The sequence below is a fragment of the Anomaloglossus baeobatrachus genome, chromosome 8 (genome assembly GCF_048569485.1).
Source record: "Anomaloglossus baeobatrachus isolate aAnoBae1 chromosome 8, aAnoBae1.hap1, whole genome shotgun sequence".
Classification (NCBI taxonomy): Eukaryota; Metazoa; Chordata; class Amphibia; order Anura; family Aromobatidae; genus Anomaloglossus; species Anomaloglossus baeobatrachus.
In genome coordinates, this window is record NC_134360.1 from 205,149,652 (window position 1) to 205,170,491 (window position 20,840).

Below are 20,840 nucleotides of genomic sequence, written 5' to 3' on the forward strand. Positions count from 1 at the left end.
GCCATTGAGTCCTGGATCCTAGCGTCTTCAGGGTTATCTCAAGAGGTCATTGCCACTATGAGACAGGCCAGGAAACCAACGTCCGCCAAGATCTACCACAGGACGTGGAGGATCTTCTTATCCTGGTGCTCTGATCAGGGTTTTACTCCCTGGCCATTTGCCTTGCCCACTTTTCTGTCCTTCCTTCAATCCGGAATGGAAAAGGGTTTGTCTCTCGGCTCCCTTAAGGGACAAGTCTCGGCGCTCTCTGTGTTTTTTCAAAAGCGTCTAGCCAGGCTTCCACAGGTACGCACGTTCCTGCAGGGAGTTTGCCACATAGTCCCTCCTTACAAGCGTCCGCTAGAACCCTGGGATCTGAACAGGGTGCTAACGGCTCTTCAGAAACCACCCTTCGAGCCAATGAGGGATATTTCTCTTTCACGCCTTTCACAGAAGGTGGTCTTCCTAGTAGCAGTCACATCACTTAGAAGAGTGTCTGAGCTAGCAGCGCTGTCATGCAAAGCCCCCTTCCTGGTGTTTCACCAGGACAAGGTGGTTCTGCGTCCGGTTCCGGAATTTCTCCCGAAGGTGGTATCCCCTTTTCATCTCAATCAGGATATCTCCTTACCTTCTTTTTGTCCTCATCCAGTTCACCAATGTGAAAAGGATTTGCACTTGTTGGATCTGGTGAGAGCACTCAGACTCTACATTTCTCGTACGGCGCCCCTGCGCCGCTCGGATGCGCTCTTTGTCCTTGTCGCTGGCCAGCGTAAAGGGTCGCAGGCTTCTAAGTCAACCTTGGCTCGGTGGATCAAGGAACCAATTCTGGAAGCCTACCGTTCTTCTGGGCTTCCGGTTCCTTCAGGGCTGAAGGCTCATTCTACCAGAGCCGTGGGTGCGTCCTGGGCTTTGCGGCACCAGGCTACGGCTCAGCAGGTGTGTCAGGCGGCTACCTGGTCGAGCCTGCACACTTTCACGAAACACTATCAGGTGCATACCTATGCTTCGGCAGATGCCAGCCTAGGTAGGCGAGTCCTTCAGGCGGCGGTTGCCCACCTGTAGGAAGGGGCCGTTTTACGGCTCTTTTACCGAGGTATTCTTTTACCCACCCAGGGACTGCTTTTGGACGTCCCAATTGTCTGGGTCTCCCAATGGAGCGACAAAGAAAAAGGGAAGTTTGTTTACTTACCGTAAATTCCTTTTCTTCTAGCTCCAATTGGGAGACCCAGCACCCGCCCCTGTTCCCTTCGGGCTGTTGTTTTTTTGTGTACACATGTTGTTCATGTTGAATTGTTCCTTTGGTTCATGGTTTCAGTTCTCCGAACATCCTTCGGATTGAATTTACCTTAGACCAATTTATAAGTTTCCTCCTTCCTGCTTTTGCACCAAAACTGAGGAGCCCGTGATGCACGGGGGGGTGTATAGGCAGAGGGGAGGGGTTACACTTTTTAAAGTGTAATACTTTGTGTGGCCTCCGGAGGCAGAAGCTATACACCCAATTGTCTGGGTCGCCCAATTGGAGCTAGAAGAAAAGGAATTTACGGTAAGTAAACAAAATTCCCTTCGTTGTTCACATGGAGCAAGTGTGCCAAGACACAGGGTTATTTTGCAATACCTCTTGTGCGGCTATGCTACCTGCAGGTTCCACCTACCCTCATTGTGAGCAATGCTCGGGCCCGGTGGCACTCGCTCAGCCGGAGCCTGGGGCACTGGCGGTACCCTCGGCCCACGCAGAATCGCCGGCTTTCCCCGTCCAGGTGGCAGGGACAGAGTTTGCAGTTTTAGCTGAGAAACTCTGAGTCACTGTCACAATCCATGACTCAGTCTATGAACAAATGGTCTGCTAAGATACTAGAAGCCTTGCAGTCCAGACCGGCCCTTACACAGGCCCCGGGCACTGCGGGATTGCCCCCAGGCCCCTCTCGGTCTGCGACGAAGCGTGCTCCTGGGGTGGCCTCTAGTTATTACGTGGAGGACTCCGGCACGGACCGCAGTCCCAGACCGGCTAAGCGAGCTCGCTTAGAATCTTCCCCGACTTCATCACACTGTTCGGGGTCTCAGCTTGAGGACTCTCTAGAGGATGAGGCGGAGGTCGCAGCCCAGGACTCTGATCCTGACGTTGCTCTCAATCTTGATACACCTGAAGGGGACGCCATAGTAAATGACCTTATAGCGTCTATCAACCAGGTGCTAGATCTTTCTCCCCCACTCCACCTATAGAGGAGTAGGCCTCTCAGCAGGAGAAGCACCAGTTTAGGTTTCCCAAACGTACTCTGAGTGCTTTCTTCGATCACTCTAACTTCAGAGATGCTGTCCAGAAGCACAGGGCTTTTCCGGACAAGCGCTTTACTAAGCGCCTTAATGACACACGTTACCCCTTCCCCCCTGACGTAGTTAAGGGTTGGGCTCAATGTCCCAAGGTGGATCCTCCAGTCTCTAGACTGGCGGCTAGATCCGTAGTATCAGTGGCAGATGGTTCATCGCTCAAGGATGCCACTGACAGGCAAATAGAGCTCATGATGAAATCCATCTATGAAGCCATAGGTGCGTTCTTTGCCCCAGCCTTTGCAGCAGTGTGGGCACTCCAGGCTATCTCAACTTGTCGGTCTGAGATTAATGCGGTCACCCGTACCTCCGCTACGCTCGACTAGCCGTACAGCGGAAGCATCCGCCAATTCGGTGGCAGTCAGCAGGGCCATATGGCTATGCGAATGGAAGGCAGACTGCTTCCAAGAAGTTCTTGACCGGTTTGCCTTTTTTTCTGGCGACCGATTGTTGGGCGAGCAATTGGATCCAAGGGAAAGGACTCGTCCTTACCCCAGCCAAAACCAAAGAGACCTCAGCAACGAAAAATTCAAGCGAGGTTTCGGTCCTTTCGGCCCTCAGCCAGATCCCAATCCTCATCGTCCAACACGCCACAGAAGAGCCAGAGAAACTCTTCTGCATGTCGGTCTAAGTCATGTCCAAAGACCGCCGGAGGCACCGGCTCCAAGGCGGCCTCCTCATGACTTTCGGCCTCCCCAAACCGCATCCTAGGTCGGTGGCAGGCTCTCCCGCTTTTGCGTCGCCTGGTGGCCACATGTCCAAGACCGATGAGTGAGAGACATTCTGTCTCACGGTTACAGGATAGAGTTCAGCTCTCGTCCTCCGACTCGTTTCTTTCAGAAAATCTCCGCCCCCCCGAGCGAACCGTTGCACTTTTTCAGGTGGTGGACACTCTGAAGACAGAAGGAGTTGTGATCCCCGTTCCCCTTCAGGAACGTGGTCGTGATTTTTACTCCAACCTGTTCGTGGTGCCAACAAAAAAGGACGGTTCATTCCGTCCCGTTTTGGACCTCAAATTGCTCAACAGACTTGTGAGAACCAGGCGGTTTTGCATGGAATCCCTCCGCTCTGTCATCGCTTCGATGTCTCAAGGAGACTTCCTAGCATCAATCGACATCAGGGATGCCTATCTCCATGTGCTGATCGCTCCAGAGCATCAACGCTTCCTGCGTTTCGCCATTGGACGAACACCTTCAGTTGTGGCACTGCCTTTCGGCCTGGCGACAGCCCCACGGGTCTTCACCAAGGTCAAGGCATCCGTTGTGGCAGTCCTACACTCAGGGCCACTCGGTGATCCCGTACTTAGACGATCTCCTAGTCAAGGCACCCTCCCGGGTGGCATGTCAACACAGTCTGACCGTTGCTCTGGAGACTCTCCAGAGGTTTGGGTGGATCAGCAATTTCCCAAAGTCAAAATGGAATCCGACCCAATCACTGAATTGCCTCGGGATGGAGTTTCATACTCTCTCAGCGATATTCAAGCTACCGCAGGACAAACAGCGTTCGCTGCAAACAGGGGTGCAATCTCTCCTTCGGGCCCAGTCACACCCCTTCAGGCGCCTCATGCACTTCCTGGGGAAGATGGTGGCAGCAATGGCAGTTCCCTTTGCGCAGTTTCATCTGCGGCCACTCCAATGGGACATTCTCCGCAAATGGGACAAGAGGTCAACATCCTTAGATAGGAACGTCTCTCTTTCTCTGGCAGCCAAGACCTCTCTTCAGTGGTGGCTTCTTCCCTCTTCTCTGGCGAAGGGAAAATCTTCCTGCCCCCATCCTGGGCTGTGGTCACGACGGACGCGAGTCTGTCAGGGTGGGGAGCGGTTGTTCTCCACCACAGGGCTCAGGGAACCTGGACTCCGACAGAGTCCTCCCTTCAGATCAATGGTCTGGAGATAAGGGCAGTGTATCTAGCCCTAAAGGCGTTCCTCTGGCAATTCTGCCCAGAGTGTTGCGCAAGATCAGGTCCGGCTGCCGCCACGCCATCCTCGTCGCTCCAGACTGGCCGAGGAGGTCGTGGTTCCCGGACCTGTGGCACCTCACGGTGGGTCAACCGTGGGCGCTCCCAGGCAGACCAGACTTGCTGTCTCAAGGGCCATTTTTTCCATCTGAATTCTGCGGCCCTCAACCTGACTGTGTGGCCATTGAGTCCCGGCTCCTAGCGTCCTCAGGGTTATCTCAAGAGGTCATTACCACTATGAGACAGGGCAGGAAACCAACGTCAGCCAAGATCTATCACAGAACTTGGAGGATCTCCTTAGCCTGGTGCCCTGATAAGGGGTTTACCCCCCGGCCGTTTGCCTTACCCACGTCTCATTCCTTCCTTCAATCCGGAAGGGACAAGGGTTTGTCTCTCGGCTCTCTCAAGGGACAAGTATCGGCGCTTTCCGTGTTTTTTCAAAAGCGTCTAGCCAGGTTCCGCAGGTCCGCACGTTCCTGCAGGGAGTTTGCCACATAGTCCCACCTTACAAGCGGCCGTTGGAACCCTGGGATCTCAACAGGGTTCTACGGGCTCTTCAGAGACCACCTTTGAGCCGCTGCGGGATGTCTCTCTATCACGTCTTTCGCAGAAGGTGGCATTTCTAGTGGCAGTTACATCACTCCAAAGAGTGTCAGAGCTTGCAGCGTTATCATGCAAAGCCCCCTTCCTGGTATTTCACCAGGATAAGGTGGTTCTGCGTCCGGTCCCGGACTTTCTCCCTAAGGGGTGTCCCCTTTTTCATCTCAATCAGGAGATCTCCTTACCTTCTTTTTGCCCTCATCCAATTCACCAATGTGAAAAGGATTTGCATTTGTTAGATCTAGTGAGAGCAATCCGGATCTACGTGTCTCGCACGGCGCCACTGCGCCGTTCTGATGCGCTCTTTGTTCTTGTCGCTGGCCAGCGTAAGAGTTCGCAGGCTTCCAAGTCAACCTTGGCTCGGTGGATCAAGGAACCGATGGTTGAAGCCTACCGTTCTTCAGGGCTTCCGATTCCTTCAGGGCTGAAAGCCCATTCTACCAGAGCCGTAGGGGCGTCTTGGGCATTGAGACACTGGGCTACGGCTCAGCAGGTGTGTCAGGCGGCTATCTGGTCTAGTCTGCACACTTTCACGAAACACTATCAGGTGCATACCTATGCTTCGGCAGATGCCAGTCTAGGTAGGCGAGCCCTTCAGGCGGCGGTTCCCACCTGTAAGAGGAGGGCCGTTGTCGGCTCTTTTTATCGGGGTATTCTTTTACCCACCCAGGGACTGCTTTTGGACGTCCCAATTGTCTGGGTCTCCCAATGGAGCGACAAAGAAGGGAATTTTGTTTACTTACCGTAAATTCCTTTTCTTCTAGCTCCTATTGGGAGACCCAGCACCCGCCCCTGTTCCCTTCGGGCTGTTTATTTTTTTTGTGTACACATGTTGTTCATGTTGAATTGTTCTTTTGGTTCATGGTTTTCAGTTCTCCGAACATCCTTCGGATTGAATTTACCTTAGACCAATTTATAAGTTTCCTCCTTCCTGCTTTTTTGCACCAAAACTGAGGAGCCCGTGATGCACGGGGGGGGTGTATAGGCAGAGGGGAGGGGTTACACTTTTTAAAGTGTAATACTTTGTGTGGCCTCCGGAGGCAGAAGCTATACACCCAATTGTCTGGGTCTCCCAATAGGAGCTAGAAGAAAAGGAATTTACGATAAGTAAACAAAATTCCCTTCTTTTTTATAATCAGAGCTGCGCAGTTCTGATCAACAGAAATGCACAAGCAATCCATAAAGTCCCCTAGGGAAACTAGTAAAATGAATAAAAATAACACAAGAACCTAAATGTTCAAATCACCTCATTGAAAATAAAACCGTTAAAAATTAAATATACACATTTGGTATCGTCGCCTTCAAAACTGCCCGATTTTATCAAAATATAAAATCAATTAATGTGATTCGTACACGGCGTGGCGAAAAAAAAAAATTCCAAATGGCAAAATTTTTTTTTTTTTGGTCACCACAAGAATTTTTTTAAAATGCAATTATAGTTGATCAAAACATACCATTTTGTGCAGATGCTACAATTAAAAACTCCATCTCAAGACGAAAAAAAATAATCACTGAACCCCAGATCCTGAAAGAGAACGTTACAGGTCTCTGAATATGGCATGAAAAGAACTATTTTTCTTCGTCGCTCCATTGGGAGACCCAGACGATTGGGTGTATAGCTACTGCCTCCGGAGGCCACACAAAGCATTACACTAAAAAGTGTAAGGCCCCTCCCCTTCTGGCTATACACCCCCAGTGGGATCACTGGCTCACCAGTTTTCTGCTTTGTGCGAAGGAGGTCAGACATCCACGCATAGCTCCACTGTTTAGTCAGCAGTAGCTGCTGACTATATCGGATGGAAGAAAAGAGGGCCCATATAGGGCCCCCAGCATGCTCCCTTCTCACCCCGCTGGTGGTTTGTAAGGTTGAGGTACCTATTGCTGGTACGGCGACTGGAGCCCACATGCTGTTTTCCTTCCACATCCCCCTGAGGGGCTCTGAGGAAGTGGGATCTTACCGGCCCCAAAGCCCTGAGGCCGGGCTCCATCCACAGACCCATTGAACCTGCTGGATACGGAGCTGGGTACCGTTCAGGGACATGGCCCTGCACCATTCAGGTACTCTGTGTCCCCGTACACACAGGCACAGCACACTCCAGACTTGCTGGGTGTGCTAGTGCGCCGGGGACAGTAAAGGGTTACAGTCACTGCAGCCTAGCTGAGTGACTTTATGTATGGGGAACTACCGCGCCGGACGCTCGGGAGCGGCGGCGCGGCTGGGACTTGTAGTGCGCCGGGGACTTAGCGCCGACCGCGCTTTTACGGCGGCGGCGCTTATAAATCCAGTCCCCGGCTTTTGCGGCCTAGCTCCGCTTCGTTCCCGCCCCCACCCTGTCAATCAGCAGCGCCGAGGGCTGGAGCCGTATTTACATGCTCCAGCCCTCTCACTGGACACTGTGGGACGCCGGTTTCCCGCTCTGACTTGGGGGCACGCCCACGGCCCGCCCCTACTCACACGAGCTGGAGAAGGACGCCGGCAGCCATTCCTGCAGTCCGAGCTGAGAGATCGGACTCTGGGCAACCAGACACAGGACTAGGGCGACCACACACCCGCTTATAGGCGGGCGGTAAGCGGCACCTGAAGTGCTGACCCCACTAAATACCGCAGTTGTCCATTTGTATTTTTATGCTTGCACTGCATAGGTCGCTATTTTTGGCTATATGCCCTCTTAGATGGCGACACATCAGCAGCAGGAAAGCAGGGGTGCTAAGGCACAGGCTTTCTATGCTGCTTGTATTGCATGTACTGAAGTGTTCATGTGTATTTATGCTTGTATGCTATACACTGCACTGTACGGTCCCTAGTCTGGGCTATTTTCGCCTAGAATGACTAGACTACAGCAGCAGAAAAGCAGGGGTGCTGAGGCACAGGTTTTTTCTATGCTGCTTGTATTGCAGGGGTTGCAGTGTTCATTTGTACTTATGCTTGTATGCTATACATTGCACTGTATGGTCGATATTCTGGGCTATATTCCCCTAGATGGCTAGTCTACAGCAGCAGAAAAGCAGGGGTGCCAAGGCACAGGCTTTCTATGCTGCTTGTATTGCATGTGCTGCAGTGTTCATTGTACTTTATGCTTGTATGCTATACATTGCATTGTACGGTCGCCATTCTTGGCTCTATGTCCTAGATGGCTAGTCGGCAACAGCATATAAGCAACACAGGCTTTCTTCGTCGCTCTATTGGGAGACCCAGACGATTGGGTGTATAGCACTGCCTCCGGAGGCCACACAAAGCAATTACACTAAAAAGTGTAAGGCCCCTCCCCTTCTGGCTATACACCCCCAGTGGGATCACTGGCTCACCAGTTTTCTGCTTTGTGCGAAGGAGGTCAGACATCCACGCATAGCTCCACTGTTTGTAGTCAGCAGTAGCTGCTGGCTATATCGGATGGAAGAAAAGAGGGCCCATATGGGGCCCCCAGCATGCTCCCTTCTCACCCGCGGTGGTGCTTGTAAGGTTGAGGTACCTATTGCTGGTACAGAGGCTGGAGCCCACATGCTGTTTTCCTTCCACATCCCCTGGAGGGCTCTGTGGAAGTGGGATCTTGCCGGCCCCCAAGCCCTGGGGCCGGGCTCCATCCACAGACCCAGAGAACCTGCTGGATTTGGAGCGGGAGTGCCGTTCAGGGACAAGGCCCTGCAACTTTCAGGTACTCTGTGTCCCCGGCAGGCACGGACACTCTCAGGCTTGCTGAGCGTTATAGTGCGCCGGGGACAGTAGCGCTGTGCGCCGGGGTTAGGTCACTGCAGCTTTGCTGAGTGACGTTTCATGTTGGGAACTACTGCGCCGACCGCTCCTGGAGCGGCGGCGCAGCTGCGACTTGTAGTGCGCCGGGGACTTTGCGCCGACCGCGCTTTTACGGCGGCGGCGCTTCTAACTTTAGCCCCCGGCTTCTGCGGCCTAGTGCCGCTTCGTTCCCGCCCCCACCCTGTCAATCAGGGTAGGGGAGAGACGCTGCTCAATTAACAGCGCCGAGGGCTGGAGCTTTATTTACATGCTCCAGCCCTCTCACTAGGCACAGGGGGAAGCAGACTTCCCGCTCTTCGTCGGTGTACGCCCAGGGCCCGCCCCCCCTCTCCACAAGGACGCCGGCAGCCATTACACATGCGGTCTGGCTGGGGAAAGGCAGCAGGCTCTGGGAGACCCAGACTAGAGGGATTTCTGGCGTCCACACACCGCTCCTAAGCGGGCGGTAAGCAGCACAGTAGTGCTGGCCCCTCTAGTGCCTCAGTGTTATATTAGTGTACTTTTTTCTTGGTACCATATATATATATATATATATGTTTACATAGTGCACTGTAAGGTCGCTTCTTGGCTGGACACCCTGTACTGCTCTGAGGAGGCAGCAACATGTCATCCGCAAAACGTAAGGGTGCCAAGGCACAGGCTGTGTACACTGCTTGTACAGCATGTGGGGCTAATCTACCGGCAGGCTCCAACGACTCTCATTGTGTGCAATGTTCAGTCCCAGTGGCACTTCGTCAGCCAGAGCCTATGGTGGTAGTGGCCCAGGCAGAGGCGCCTGTGAACCCTGCCCCGGTGACGGGGACAGACTTTGCAGTTTTTGCTGATAAAATGTCTGTGACTATGGCAAAAATCCTGGAGACCTTGCAGTCCAGGCCAGTTGCTCAGACCATGGACACTGCTGTGTCTATGCTCTCCGGTCCCCCTCAGTTGGAACTAATCCGTACTTCAGGGGGGTCTCAAGCATCACAGGCTGAAGTCTCTGACTCAGATGACAGTCCCAGGCAGCCTAAGCGAGCTCGCTGGGAAAGACCCTCCACGTCTTCACACTGTTCAGGGTCTCAGCGACAAGAGTCTCTCTGTGATGAGACTGAGGACGGTGACCAGGATTCTAATCCTGAGGCCCCTCTCAATCTGGATGCCCCTGATGGTGACGCCATGGTTAATGACCTTATATCGGCAATTAATAGGCTGTTGGATATTTCTCCCCCAGCCCCTTCTGCAGAGGAGGCAGCTGCACAGCAGGAGAAGTTCCATTTCCTATATCCCAAGCGTAAATTAAGTGCTTTTTTGGACCACTCTGACTTCAGAGAATCGATCCAGAAACACGACGCTCATCCAGACAAGCGTTTCTCTAAACGTTCTAAGGATACCCGTTATCCTTTTCCCTCTGAGGTGGCCAAACGCTGGACCCAGTGTCCAAAGGTGGATCCCCCAATTTCCAAGCTTGCGGCTAGATCCATAGTCGCAGTAGAGGATGGCGCTTCACTTAAAGATGCCAACGACAGACAGATGGACCTTTGGTTGAAATCTGTCTATGAAGCTATCGGCGCGTCGTTTGCTCCAGCATTCGCGGCCGTGTGGGCACTCCAAGCTATTTCAGCTGGTTTAGCACAGGTGGATGCTTTCATACATCCAGCAGTGCCGCAAGTGGCGTCCCTAACTTCGCAAATGTCTGCGTTTGCGACCTATGCTATCAATGCTGTCCTAGAATCTACGAGCCGTACCGCTATGGCGTCCGCCAATTCTGTGGTTTTGCGCAGAGCCTTGTGGTTAAAGGACTGGAAAGCAGATGCTGGTTCCAAAAAATGCTTAACCAGCTTGCCATTATCTAGAGACAGACTGTTTGGTGAGCCATTGGCTGAAATCATAAAACAGTCCAAGGGTAAGGACTCTTCCTTACCACAGCCCAGAGCAAGTAAACCTCAACAGAAAAAGTGGCAGTCGAGGTTTCGGTCCTTTCGAGGCTCGGGCAAGGCCCAATTCTCCTCGTCCAAAAGGACTCAGAAAGAACAAGGGAGCTCAGATTCCTGGCGGGCTCACTCACGCCCCAGGAAAACAAATGGAGGAACCGCTTCCAAAGAGGCTACCTCATGACTTTCGGCCTCCTCCCTCCGCATCCTCAGTCGGTGGCAGGCTCTCCCGCTTTTGCGACATTTGGCTGTCACAGGTCAAAGACCGGTGGGTAACAGACATTCTGTCTCGCGGGTACAGAATCGAGTTCAGTTCCCGGCCTCCACTTCGGTTCTTCAGAACCTCCCCACACCCCGACCGAGCAGATGCCCTGCTGCAGGCGGTGGACTCTCTAAGAGCAGAAGGAGTCGTGATCCCTGTCCCCCCTCACGAACGGGGGCGAGGATTTTACTCCAATCTCTTTGTGGTTCCAAAAAAGGACGGCTCCTTCCGTCCTGTTCTGGACCTAAAACTGCTCAACAAGCATGTGAACGCCAGGCGGTTCCGGATGGAATCCCTCCGCTCAGTCATTGCCTCAATGTCTCAAGGAGATTTCCTAGCATCAATAGACATCAAAGATGCTTATCTCCACGTGCCGATTGCTACAGAGCACCAATGCTTTCTACGCTTCGTGATAGGAGACGACCATCTTCAGTTCGTAGCTCTGCCATTTGGTCTGGCGACAGCCCCTCGGGTGTTCACCAAGATCATGGCGGCAGTGGTAGCAGTCTTGCACTCTCACGGACACTCTGTGATCCCTTACTTGGACGATCTACTGGTCAAGGCACCCTCTCAAGAGGCATGCCAACTCAGCCTGAATGTTGCACTGGAGACTCTCCAGGCGTTCGGGTGGATCATCAACTTCCCAAAGTCAAATCTGTCACCGACCCAATCACTAACGTATCTTGGCATGGAGTTTCATACTCTCTCAGCGATAGTGAAGCTTCCGCTGGACAAGCAGCGGTCTCTACAGACTGGGGTGCAGGCTCTCCTTCAAAGTCAGCCGCACTCCTTAAGACGCCTCATGCACTTCCTCGGGAAGATGGTGGCGGCAATAGAGGCGGTTCCGTTTGCGCAGTTTCATCTGCGTCCACTTCAATGGGACATTCTCCGCCAATGGGACGGGAAGTCAACATCCCTGGACAGAAAAGTCTCCCTTTCCCAGACGGCCAAGGACTCTCTGCAGTGGTGGCTTCTTCCCACCTCATTATCACGGGGAAGATCCTTCCTACCACCGTCTTGGGCGGTGGTCACGACAGATGCGAGTCTGTCAGGGTGGGGAGCAGTCTTTCTCCACCACAGGGCTCAGGGTACGTGGTCTCAGCAGGAGTCCACCCTTCAGATCAATGTTCTGGAAATCAGAGCAGTGTATCTTGCCCTACTAGCCTTCCAGCAGTGGCTGGAAGGAAGGCAGATCCGAATTCAGTCGGACAACTCCACAGCGGTGGCATACATCAACCACCAAGGGGGGACACGCAGTCGGCAAGCCTTCCAGGAAGTCCGGCGGATTCTGATGTGGGTGGAGGCCACAGTCTCCACCATATCCGCGGTTCACATCCCCGGCGTAGAAAACTGGGAAGCAGACTTCCTCAGTCGCCAGGGCATGGACGCAGGGGAATGGTCCCTTCACCCAGACGTGTTTCAGGAAATCTGTCGCCGCTGGGGGGTGCCGGACGTCGACCTAATGGCGTCCCGGCACAACAACAAGGTCCCAACCTTCATGGCACGGTCTCGCGATCAAAGAGCGCTGGCGGCAGACGCCCTAGTGCAAGATTGGTCGCAGTTCCGGCTCCCTTATGTGTTTCCACCTCTGGCACTCTTGCCCAGAGTGCTACGCAAGATCAGATCCGATTGCAGCCGCGTCATACTTGTCGCCCCAGACTGGCCGAGGAGGGCGTGGTATCCGGATCTGTGGCAGCTCACGGTCGGCCAACCGTGGGCACTCCCACACCGACCAGACTTGCTGTCCCAAGGGCCGTTTTTCCATCGGAATTCTGCGGCCCTGAACCTGACTGTGTGGCCATTGAGTCCTGGATCCTAACGTCTTCAGGATTGTCCCAATGTGTCGTTGCCACCATGAGACAGGCTAGGAAGCCCACGTCCGCTAAGATCTACCACAGAACGTGGAGGATATTTTTATCCTGGTGCTCTGCTCAGGGAGTGTCTCCCTGGCCATTTGCATTGCCTACCTTTCTTTCTTTCCTGCAATCTGGGTTAGAAAAAGGTTTGTCGCTCGGCTCCCTTAAAGGGCAAGTCTCGGCGCTATCCGTCTTTTTTCAAAAGCGTCTAGCACGACTTCCTGAGGTGCGCACGTTCCTGCAGGGGGTTTGTCATATTGTACCCCCGTACAAGCGGCCGTTAGATCCATGGGATCTGAACAGGGTACTAGTTGCCCTCCAGAAGCCGCCCTTCGAGCCTCTGAGGGAGGTTTCACTTTCTAGACTATCACAGAAAGTGGCTTTTCTGGTAGCGATCACATCTCCTCGGAGAGTGTCTGAGCTAGCAGCGCTGTCATCCAAGGCTCCTTTCCTGGTCTTCCACCAGGACAAGGTAGTGCTGCGCCCCATTCAGGAGTTTCTCCCGAAGGTGGTATCCTCTTTTCATCTTAATCAGGATATCTCTTTGCCTTCTTTTTGTCCTCATGCAGTTCATCGGTATGAGAAGAATTTACATTTGTTAGATCTGGTGAGAGCACTCAGAATCTACATTTCCCGCACGGCGCCCCTGCGCCGCTCCGATGCACTCTTTGTCCTTGTCGCTGGTAAGCGCAAAGGGTCGCAGGCTTCCAAAGCCACCCTGGCTCGATGGATCAAAGAAACAATTCTTGAAGCCTACCGTTCTGCTGGGCTTCCGGTTCCATCAGGGCTGAAGGCCCATTCTACCAGAGCCGTGGGTGCGTCCTGGGCATTGCGACACCAGGCTACGGCTCAACAGGTGTGCCAGGCAGCTACCTGGTCGAGTCTGCACACTTTCACCAAACATTATCAGGTGCATACCTATGCTTCGGCGGACGCCAGCCTAGGTAGAAGAGTCCTGCAGGCGGCAGTTGCCTCCCCGTAGGGGAGGGCTGTCTTCGCAGCTCTAACATAAGGCATTTCTTTACCCACCCAGGGACAGCTTTTGGACGTCCCAATCGTCTGGGTCTCCCAATGGAGCGACGAAGAAGAAGGGAATTTTGTTACTTACCGTAAATTCCTTTTCTTCTAGCTCCTATTGGGAGACCCAGAACCCGCCCTGTTGTCCTTCGGGATTTTTGGGTTTTTTCGGGTACACATGTTGTTCATGTTGAACGGTTTTTCAGTTCTCCGATGTTACTCGGAGTGAATTTGTTTAACCAAGTTATTGGCTTTCCTCCTTCTTGCTTTTGCACTAAAACTGGTGAGCCAGTGATCCCACTGGGGGTGTATAGCCAGAAGGGGAGGGGCCTTACACTTTTTAGTGTAATGCTTTGTGTGGCCTCCGGAGGCAGTAGCTATACACCCAATCGTCTGGGTCTCCCAATAGGAGCTAGAAGAAAAGGAATTTACGGTAAGTAACAAAATTCCCTTCATTTGGGCAAACTTATGATTTTTGATATTTAGAGACAATCCGATGGATAGGCCATTGATATTGTGAACCTGGAAATGTGTGGTCAATATATATTACTGACTTCCATTTTTCTGACTTTCCACCTTTCCCATGCCTCTTTAGGGGTCCTTTCGAAGGATAACTGGTAACTGAACTAGTGTTGTCTGTCATCAAAGTTCCAAAACACAGATCCGGCTCCCTGCTGTGACTGACAGGAGGCGGATCACCAGTGAGACCAACTAAATTCTCTAAACGGCTCACTGGGTGTAAAATATGCGTGTTTGGTCAGCGAAACCCTGCCCACCTGAACAAAAACCCCGCCCACTCAGCAAATTGGCCCGCTGTGGGTGGGGTTTAGCCACGGATGGATGGGGTTTTGGCGGCATTAACACAAGATTAAATGTGTTCACCTGCGGGTGAACACCTATTTAATAGGGAGCCATGAAAGCACCGTCTTTTTGGTGAGCGGAGCCATGGGAACCAAATCACCGAAGAGCCGGGACTGCCCATCACTGCACTGAGCTGATGGAGGGATGGAGCGTCTACCTTAATTTTTTTTTCAAATTGACTGAAACTACTGATCTAAAAAAATTAACCTTTTTTTTCTTTTTATTTACAGAACTTGTAGAGAATTTTGACGAAGCATCGAAAAATGAAGCAAATTGAAAAACTTGTTTCTAACTTTTGGAAGACATGGACTTGATTTTAACAAAAGAAAAAAGTAAAACATGAAAAAATCAGCTGTGTGGTTCCAAAGTTTTTCCCATGAAACATCACGTGTTAATAGTTCCATAATATAAATATTTTGTATTTTAACAATGCTACTGCAGCATTTTTCTTGCTGTTTATTTTGCGTTTTGCACTTTCCTCCCAGGACTTGCCCTTTTTTGGAGAGACTGAAAAAATAAATACAAAAAAAGAAAAATAAAACGCAACGTTTTGTGTCTGCCCTGCAGCGCCATTCGGTGAGCAGAACGCTCCAGCAACACATCTTCTTGTCCTAGTCTCCAGTAGAAATAAAACACTTGTTTCAATGTTTTTATTTTAGTTTTTTTCCCCCCTAAATTATAGACCCCAATCTGGCACTTGTAAACTGTATCTTAAAGGGGTTGTCCATGTGCTGGGGGAGATAAGAGTGTTTGCCACTAAGTCCTAGGCAGTGAATGATATTGGAGCTTAGTTTTGGGGCCTGTTCAGCCATCTGTGCACATCGGTCTGATCATGGACCGCACCACAGGTTGTGACCCGAACCTTGGCAGCTTCATAGGCAAATACGAGGCTGCGGCGCTCAGGTCAGGACACCCATGGCCAGTCTGTACAGTGCAGCCCATGATTGGACCGATGTGTACAGATGGCTGAACATGGCCTTGTAGAAGCTGAAATACCAGACAGCCCATGGACAAGTGTGATGCTATATTGAGGAGGGGGGAGGTTATCGGCCTGCTTTTTCAGAAATGTATCCTTGAAGAAAATACCTTGGCCAACAGAATCTGTAAAGCTCGTTGAGACAAATGTGTTTTCAGTCTGCATAAGCAGTGGGCCAATTGTGGGCATTTTTCCACTAGATGACCTAGCCTGGCATGATGTCGTCATTGTTGCGTGCCGTACACGTGACGTCATGCCGGCGAAACAAAAAAGCTGCAGATACCGGGAAGTAAGAGGTGGCTCCAGGGCTCAGATTACTGACGTGGCCAATGGAGCAGGTCTTGCGAATCAATTCAGTTACTTTCTGAGAAATTTAGATAAACAAACTTGGACCTTGATTGGTTACTCAAGGGGGGAAACAGAAAAAGGTATAAAAGACCATTTGCATCTCTGTAGAATATGGCATCACTTAATGATAGCTGGGGTTCTGGCCTCTAGGAAAGAAGGGGCTACATTGAGGATCGATTGCTGTAATGCGGCTCCTTTTTGGTGAATGGCTGCAATTTCCCGCACAATTGTGTGGATTGTAAGTTCTCAGGACGGACTTCGAAGATCCCCCCCAGTGATCACTAAGTGATGGCATAAACATAGCAAAATGGAGCAGTAGGTGCAGTGCCGCTTCATCGAATGTCTAAGACTTATGGAAGTAGCTGAGCGTTGCATTCTGCTGTATAAGGGAGTGACTGTCGTAAAATGTATGGCTCTAACACGGAGGGGTGTATATTAAGATGGCATAAGCTTGTGATTATCATGTTCTGGTTACTCCCTGATAATGGGAAGTGGATTCCATGTTAATTATACCTTGTCTTCTATAATAAACACATGCTGCTATAATCTGGTCTATGATTTTAAAACCATTTGATTCGAAGCAAAATGCCAAGAACGCAGTGACTCCACTGAAGCTTGGGTCACGTGTTACATCCAATTTAGCAATGGTGACAATCGCTCTATAGGGTGCTTTACACGCTGCGACATCGCTAACGATATATCGTCGGGGTCACGGTGTTTGTGACGCACATCCGGCGTCGTTGGCGACATCACAGCGTGTGACAGCTAGGAGCGACCAACGATTGCAAAAACTGTAGAAATAGTTGACACGTGACCCAGGGCTGCGGAGTCGGTAAGCCACAGTTGCGACTGACTCTGGATTTTATCAGGTTCCGGTTCCGACTTCTTCATAAATGGCCAATTCATAACAACAAATTTACTGTTGTAAAATATTAACATCGTGCTTATTCAGTTTCTCACCATCGTATAAGTAATCAGACCACTTAGAGCAAAAACTACATTTCTTCGGCGCTCTATTGGGAGACCCAGACGATTGGGTGTATAGCACTGCCTCCGGAGGCCACACAAAGCAATTACACTAAAAAGTGTAAGGCCCCTCCCCTTCTGGCTATACACCCCCAGTGGGATCACTGGCTCACCAGTTTTCTGCTTTGTGCGAAGGAGGTCAGACAGGACGCCGGCAGCCATTACACATGCGATCTGGCTGGGGAAAGGCAGCAGGCTCTGGGAGACCCAGACTAGAGGGATTTCTGGCGACCACACACCGCTCCTAAGCGGGCGGTAAGCTGCACAGTAGTGCTGGCCCCACTAGTGCCTCAGTGATATATTAGTGTACTTTTTTCTTGGTACCATATATATATATATAGTTGCACTGTAAGGTCGCTTCTTGGCTGGACACCCTGTACTGCTCTGAGGAGGCAGCAACATGTCATCCGCAAAACGCAAGGCTGCCAAGGCACGGGCTGTGTACACTGTTTGTACTGCATGTGGGGCTGATCTACCGGCAGGCTCCAATGATTCACATTGTGTGCAATGTTCAGTCCCAGTGGCACTTCGTCAGCCAGAGCCTATTGTGGTGGTAGCCCAGGCAGAGACGCCTGTGAACCCTGCCCCGGTGACGGGGACAGACTTTGCAGTGTTTGCTGATAAAATGTCAGGCTATGACAAAAATCCTGGAGACCTTGCAGGCCAGGCCAGTTCCTCAGACCATGGACACTGCTGTGGCTATGCTCTCTAGTCCCCCTCAGTTGGAACTAATCCGTACTTCAAGGGGGTCTCAAGCATCACAAGCTGAAGTCTCTGACTCAGATGACAGTCCCAGGCAGCCTAAGCGAGCTCGCTGGGAAAGACCCTCGACGTCATCACACTGCTCAGGGTCTCAGCGAGAAGAATCTCTCTGTGATGAGACTGAGGACGGTGATCAGGATTCTAATCCTGAGGCCCCTCTCAATCTGGATGCCCCTGATGGTGACGCCATGGTTAATGACCTTATATCGGCGATTAATAGACTGTTGGATATTTCTCCCCCAGCTCCTTCAGCAGAGGAGGCAGCTGCACAGCAGGAGAAGTTCCATTTCCTGTATCCCAAGCGTAAATTAAGTGCTTTTTTGGACCACTCTGACTTCAGAGAATCAATCCAGAAGCACGACGCTCATCCAGACAAGCGTTTCTCTAAGCGTTCTAAGGATACCCGTTATCCTTTTCCCGCTGAAGTGGCCAAACGCTGGACCCAGTGCCCAAAGGTGGATCCCCCAATTTCCAAGCTTGCGGCTAGATCCATAGTCGCAGTAGAGGATGGCGCTTCACTTAAAGATGCCAACGACAGACAGATGGACCTTTGGTTGAAATCTGTCTATGAAGCTATCGGCGCGTCGTTTGCTCCAGCATTCGCGGCCGTGTGGGCACTACAAGCTATTTCAGCTGGTTTAGCACAGGTGGATGCTATCATGCATCCAGCAGTGCCACAGGTGGCGTCCCTAACTTCGCAAATGTCTGCGTTTGCGACCTATGCTATCAATGCTGTCCTAGAATCTACGAGCCGTACCTCTATGGCGGCCGCCAATTCTGTGGTTTTGCGCAGAGCCTTATGGTTAAAGGACTGGAAAGCAGATGCTGGTTCCAAAAAATGCTTAACCAGCTTGCCATTATCTAGAGACAGACTGTTTGGTGAGCCATTGGCTGAAATCATAAAACAGTCCAAGGGTAAGGACTCTTCCTTGCCACAGCCCAGAGCAAGTAAACCTCAACAGAAAAAGTGGCAGTCGAGGTTTCGGTCCTTTCGAGGCTCGGGCAAGCCCCAATTCTCCTCGTCCAAAGGGACTCAGAAAGGACAAGGGAGCTCAGATTCCTGGCGGGCTCACTCACGCCCCAGGAAAGCAAATGGAGGAACCGCTTCCAAGGCGGCTACCTCATGACTTTCGGCCTCCTCCCTCCGCATCCTCGGTCGGTGGCAGGCTCTCCCGCTTTTGCGACATTTGGCTGTCACAGGTCAAAGACCGGTGGGTAACAGACATTCTGTCTCGCGGGTACAGAATCGAGTTCAGTTCTCGGCCTCCACTTCGGTTCTTCAGAACCTCCCCACACCCCAACCGAGCAGATGCCCTGCTGCAGGCGGTGGACTCTCTAAGAGCAGAAGGAGTCGTGATCCCTGTCCCCCCTCTGGAACGGGGGCGAGGATTTTACTCCAATCTCTTTGTGGTTCCAAAAAAGGACGGCTCCTTCCGTCCTGTTCTGGACCTAAAACTGCTCAACAAGCATGTGAACGCCAGGCGGTTCCGGATGGAATCCCTCCGCTCAGTCATTGCCTCAATGTCCCAAGGAGATTTCCTAGCATCAATAGACATCAAAGATGCTTATCTCCACGTGCCGATTGCTACGGAGCACCAACGCTTTCTGCGCTTCGTGATAGGAGACGAACATCTTCAGTTCGTGGCTCTGCCATTTCGTCTGGCGACAGCCCCCCGGGTGTTCACCAAGATCATGGCAGCAGTGGTAGCAGTCTTGCACTCTCACGGACACTCTGTGATCCCTTACTTGGACGATCTACTGGTCAAGGCACCCTCTCAGGAGGCATGCCAACTCAGCCTGAATTTTGCACTGGAGACTCTCCAGGCGTTCGGGTGGATCATCAACTTCCCAAAGTCAAATCTGTCACCGACCCAATCACTAACGTATCTTGGCATGGAGTTTCATACTCTCTCAGTGATAGTGAAGCTTCCGCTGAGCAAGCAGCGGTCACTACAGACAGGGGTGCAGGCTCTCCTTCAAGGTCAGTCGCACTCCTTAAGACGCCTCATGCACTTCCTCGGGAAGATGGTGGCGGCAATAGAGGCGGTTCCGTTTGCGCAGTTTCATCTGCGTCCACTTCAATGGGACATTCTCCGCCAATGGGACGGGAAGTCGACATCCCTGGACAGGAAAGTCTCCCTTTCCCAGACGGCCAAGGACTCTCTGCAGTGGTGGCTCCTTTCCACCTCATTATCACAGGGAAGATCCTTCCTACCACCGTCCTGGGCGGTGGTCACGACAGACGCGAGTCTGTCAGGGTGGGGAGCAGTGTTTCTCCACCACAGGGCTCAGGGTACGTGGACTCAGCAGGAGTCCAGCCTTCAGATCAATGTTCTGGAAATCAGAGCAGTGTTTCTTGCCCTACTAGCCTTCCAGCAGTGGCTGGAAGGGAAGCAGATCCGAATTCAATCGGACAACTCCACAGCGGTGGCATACATCAATCACCAAGGAGGGACTCGCAGTCGGCAAGCCTTCCAGGAAGTCCGGCGCATTATGATGTGGGTGGAAGCCACGGCCTCCACCATATCCGCAGTTCACATCCCCGGCGTAGAAAACTAGGAAGCAGACTTCCTCAGTCGCCAGGGCATGGATGCAGGGGAATGGTCCCTTCACCCGGACGTGTTTCAGGAAATCTGTCGCCGATGGGGAAGGCCGGACGTCGACCTAATGGCGTCCCGGCACAACAACAAGGTCCCAACATTCATGGCACGGTCTCGCGATCAAAGAGCTCTAGCAGCAGACGCCCTAGTGCAAGATTGGTCGCAGTTCCGGCTCCCTTATGTGTTTCCACCTCTGGCACTCTTGCCCAGAGTGCTACGCAAGATCAGATCCGACTGCAGCCGCGTCATACTCGTCGCTCCAGACTGGCCGAGGAGGGCGTGGTATCCGGATCTGTGGCATCTCACGGTCGGCCAACCGTGGGCACTACCAGACCGACCAGACTTACTGTCCCAAGGGCCGTTTTTCCATCGGAATTCTGCGGCCCTCAACCTGACTGCGTGGCCATTGAGTCCTGGATCCTAGCGTCTTCAGGCTTATCCCAAGGGGTCGTTGCCACCATGAGACAGGCTAGGAAGCCCACGTCTGCTAAGATCTACCACAGAACGTGGAGGATATTCTTATCCTGGTGCTCTGCTCAGGGAGTGTCCCCCTGGCCATTTGCATTACCTACCCTTCTTTCTTTCCTCCAATCTGGGTTAGAAAAAGGTT

At 52.1% G+C, this 20,840-nt stretch overlaps 1 protein-coding gene across 1 annotated transcript in view; it reads left to right on the forward strand.

Annotated features, from left to right (window-relative positions):
* BTF3L4 (basic transcription factor 3 like 4) overlaps positions 1–16,388 on the forward strand; it is a 75,769-nt gene extending 59,381 nt beyond the window's left edge. The window contains exon 6 of the mRNA XM_075320086.1: positions 14,749–16,388. Coding sequence (XP_075176201.1) covers positions 14,749–14,795 — 47 coding nt within the window. The 3' untranslated portion in view covers positions 14,796–16,388. The remainder of the gene's footprint in view (positions 1–14,748) is intronic.
* The last annotated feature ends 4,452 nt before the right edge of the window (positions 16,389–20,840 follow it).